Below are 3,593 nucleotides of genomic sequence, written 5' to 3'. Positions count from 1 at the left end.
CGAAGAGCAGGGACTAAATAGGGAGAAACTAATCAGGTGCAGCTGGTGGTAATCCGGGGGTAAGAAGCAGGTGTAAGGGATAACGTAATCAGGGTAAGGGAGTGAAAACAGAGAGAGGGGAGTGAGAAAGTAGGTGCAGCCGGGCAAACCTGACATAACTGGCCTTGTGAGGAATGAGGTACTAAAAAAAAAAGATGACTGTATGACTGTTCTGACATAAGGTCAAAGAGTGGATATGAAGTAAGTGGGCCAGATCTGATATGCAAATAAATAAAATAAATAAGTCAGATTAGATTTATTCACACTTATGTGAAACAAATCTGATTGGAATCACTTGGAGGGGAAAAATTGGACTTGAGCCACTTCAGCTGGTGATGTGAACATAGCCTTAGCCTGCGAACATCCTTAAGTGTATCAGTCTCTATGAAGACAGCGTCATCAAATGTCATGGGTTTTATACTCCCTGTGGAAATAGACATACTTACAGCCTTAAATACTGTACCACCATTTAAGACTACCAACCCCACCCTGGCTCTTGCATTATAAAATGCCAGTATATGTGGGTGAAAGCATGTGTGCATAATTTCCCTGAGCTCAGCCATTCTCTAGACTCCAGCTGACCGCTCAGCTGTGCCTCTCACATAGTCCAGCACAAACTGTTTCCATATCTCACACCCTCATACCGAAAGGTTAACATTAAAACCACTCTGCTGAGGGATAAGTGTTTCCCGAATTAGTGAGGACACCAAGGCAAGCTGGGCTGTTGCCAGGGTGGGTTGCCAGGGGGGATTGGGTGTTGCTGTGGTGGTTTTGGTTTCAGCAGCGTGGTGCGTTTGCATGTCGTCAGTGTGCAGGACGCGTGTGCTGTGGTCATCTCAAACTACAACTCAAGAAAAACACACATACACACATCCTTTAGTGTATATGAGTCAGGGTGGGGGGTGTTTTATATAGGTTATCTAATGTAATGTGCTTATGGTTTACTTTAAACCTTCAAGTTATGTGCTGCATATGTCTCCTTTATTTCTTTCTCAATATTCATCTGAATTCAAGCTGTACTTGTGTATGAAAGTCATTTTACATCACCAAGGGAAATATTACAACTATGAAAACAATTTATTTCTAAAAAGCTTATGATATAAACTGGAGGCAAGAAGTTAGAAAGATGTTGGATGTTCACCAGTCAGAGAAAGTCCAACAAAACATACAAGTGGCTTGTATAATGGGAAATGAATGGTCAAATGTTTGTGTTGGTTGGTTCATCCAAGGGACTAAAGGTCAGAAGACACCACCTCTTCTGCTTCAGTTTTAACCATAAATTTCTTGTGAGCACGCCCCAGATTTATGGAAGTGCAATATAGATTGCTAGACAAGTGTTTGGTGGTGTGTGTCTCACTCCCTGTTCTCTAGTGGTGGCATCAGTGCAAAGAGAAAATGCTCAAAATAAAGCTTGTCATGAAGAAAGAGGGTAATTTCATTCTGTAACACAGCAATGAGTGTGTGTGTGTGTGTGTGTGTGTGTGTTGGGGGTGGGGGGCATTCCATCCATTCTTGTTCTTCCTGAGGAAAGAGGGTCATCATTACACTCACACACAACTATTGACAGCAGGCGGAGGGAGAGGTGTACATATACCACTCTAAGGTCATTCACACATCTGCCTCTTCTTTCAGAACAACATCCATCAAACCCTACTAGTGATTCTGGTCATCTGACAGTTTCCACCTGGACAGGCGGGTTTCTGTGCTATCATTCTAAACTCCTACTGCATTATGTACAGTATGTTCTAGAACTTCAGTCATTTTCTGTTTGGACAGAGTTTAAGCTTAAATAATAATTCAGGCTGCAGGAGTCAGGTTTCATAAAACTCAAAGGATTTAAAAAAAAAACCTTTGCATTAGCTACTGAACTGAACCTAGTTGGTTATGTGGAAAGTATAATTGCTTCTCCTTCTTTTACTTTGTACTTAATGCACACACACACACACACACACACACACACACAGAAGGAAAGAGGATGCCAACCAAAACAGTGGCTCATCTAATCTAAACAGGAGTAGTGAAGCCAGCACCATCACTGCTGCTCTCCTTCCAGCTCACAGTCAATGAACCCTCAGAATTGTTCTTTTTAATTTCCAGTTATGTGGATAATACCTCTTTGTTTACATTTAGTCCCAGTAGAAAGACTAATAACTTTTAGTTTTTCAATTTTTTTGGTCCTACTTTTAGCTTCACTTGCCTGTTCTCTTTAATTATCTGTACCCCAGACACACCGAACCCCAGTGTGCCTTACAGAACATGACACATAAGGACAGGTTTGTTAGTAAAACAGAACACAGGGTCCCTCTAGGTATATCAGGACACAGGTTATACTGGCACGTTCACAAACAAACTGGGAATTACATCAATAAATCACATGAAAATTGAACAGGAAAGCAGGCTGAAAAATTGCTTTTTATTTTCTGTAAATATAAAGACCCTTTGAACTCATCAGCAGAACACACATTCTTGGTAAAGACTCACAGAGCTGCATACTGTACACTTCTGTCAGAAGACTCCTACATTTTACAAAAAGCTTTTTACAAAGCAGACATTCATTACGAGAATGATCACACAAGCAGTATCATCATGAGAATAAAAACTTTACTCAGTTAGGCATGTATTTAATTTAAGCTCCTCATTCATTCATTGGCTGCCTTACTTGCGTGCAAACACATTTATACACACACAATATACAGGTACAGTCAAATGAGTACATTTCATTTTAGGTAGCACACTGGCTACTATAAGTCTTTTCTGCTGCAAAGCAGAAATAATATTTGCACCGCACAGAAGAGAGCCTGCAGAAGTCCAGGGGCTGTACCCTGCTTATCTCTCTGACAGACTCAAAAATAATGTTGCTCTGTCCTCCAAATTTCAGCCTGTTCCTCTTTTTGAGAAGCACTTCAGCCATGAAGAGATCTCTCAGTCTGTGTCTACTCGACAGGGGTTTGTTCCTGCCTCTTGTGCGCTGATGTACAGTTTCAGGAAGTCCCTGTAGCGAGGCGCGCAGCCAAGCCAGGCTTCACCAAAATGTATGGAGCCAGTCAAAAGGTACTCATCCCCTCCAGCATGCAACCCGCACCGTGCAGGAACATTGACACGTCCGCTCCAACTCCGCCCTCTGGCTCCACCCTGAGAAAACACCCTGCTCTTCTGATGTAGCAGCCGGCTCAGAGTCACCAAAACAGGGGAGTGGTCATTAGTACCTGACGCCACACCTCGAAAGGTGCCGCTACCAGCTACAGATTCAGAAAACAGGAGAGATAAAGAGAAGGAGATTAAACTGCTGAATCAAGAATAGCCAAAATAACCAGGTGTGAATTAAAGTGAGACGATGTAACTTTTATAAACAGACATAACACAATCTTCCTCTTTTAACAAATCAAATCAATAAGGAATAAAACATAACCTCACTCATTTCAGTGCACTCAAAGGTTTTACTGCTAGGGTGGCTAATGTTAGTACATTTTGGCAAAATGAAAAGACAGATTCTGCTGTGTAACTGACATTACTGAGTCAGTCTGCTGACATTATAACTCTTCTCCCCTTGTGCT

At 41.8% G+C, this 3,593-nt stretch overlaps 1 protein-coding gene across 1 annotated transcript in view; it reads right to left on the bottom strand.

Moving 5' to 3' along the window:
• Positions 1 to 2,438: 2,438 nt before the first annotated feature.
• Positions 2,439 to 3,593, bottom strand: part of LOC109972286 (meteorin-like protein) — a 7,062-nt gene continuing 5,907 nt past the window's right edge. Inside the window, exon 5 of the mRNA XM_020621023.1 lies at positions 2,439 to 3,278. Coding sequence (XP_020476679.1) covers positions 2,962 to 3,278 — 317 coding nt within the window. The 3' untranslated portion in view covers positions 2,439 to 2,961. The remainder of the gene's footprint in view (positions 3,279 to 3,593) is intronic.

The sequence above is a fragment of the Monopterus albus genome, unplaced genomic scaffold (assembly GCF_001952655.1).
Source record: "Monopterus albus unplaced genomic scaffold, M_albus_1.0 scaffold252.1, whole genome shotgun sequence".
NCBI lineage: Eukaryota > Metazoa > Chordata > Actinopteri > Synbranchiformes > Synbranchidae > Monopterus > Monopterus albus.
The sequence above is the reverse complement of the archived record's forward strand: the minus strand, read 5'-3'. Positions and strand labels throughout refer to the sequence as shown.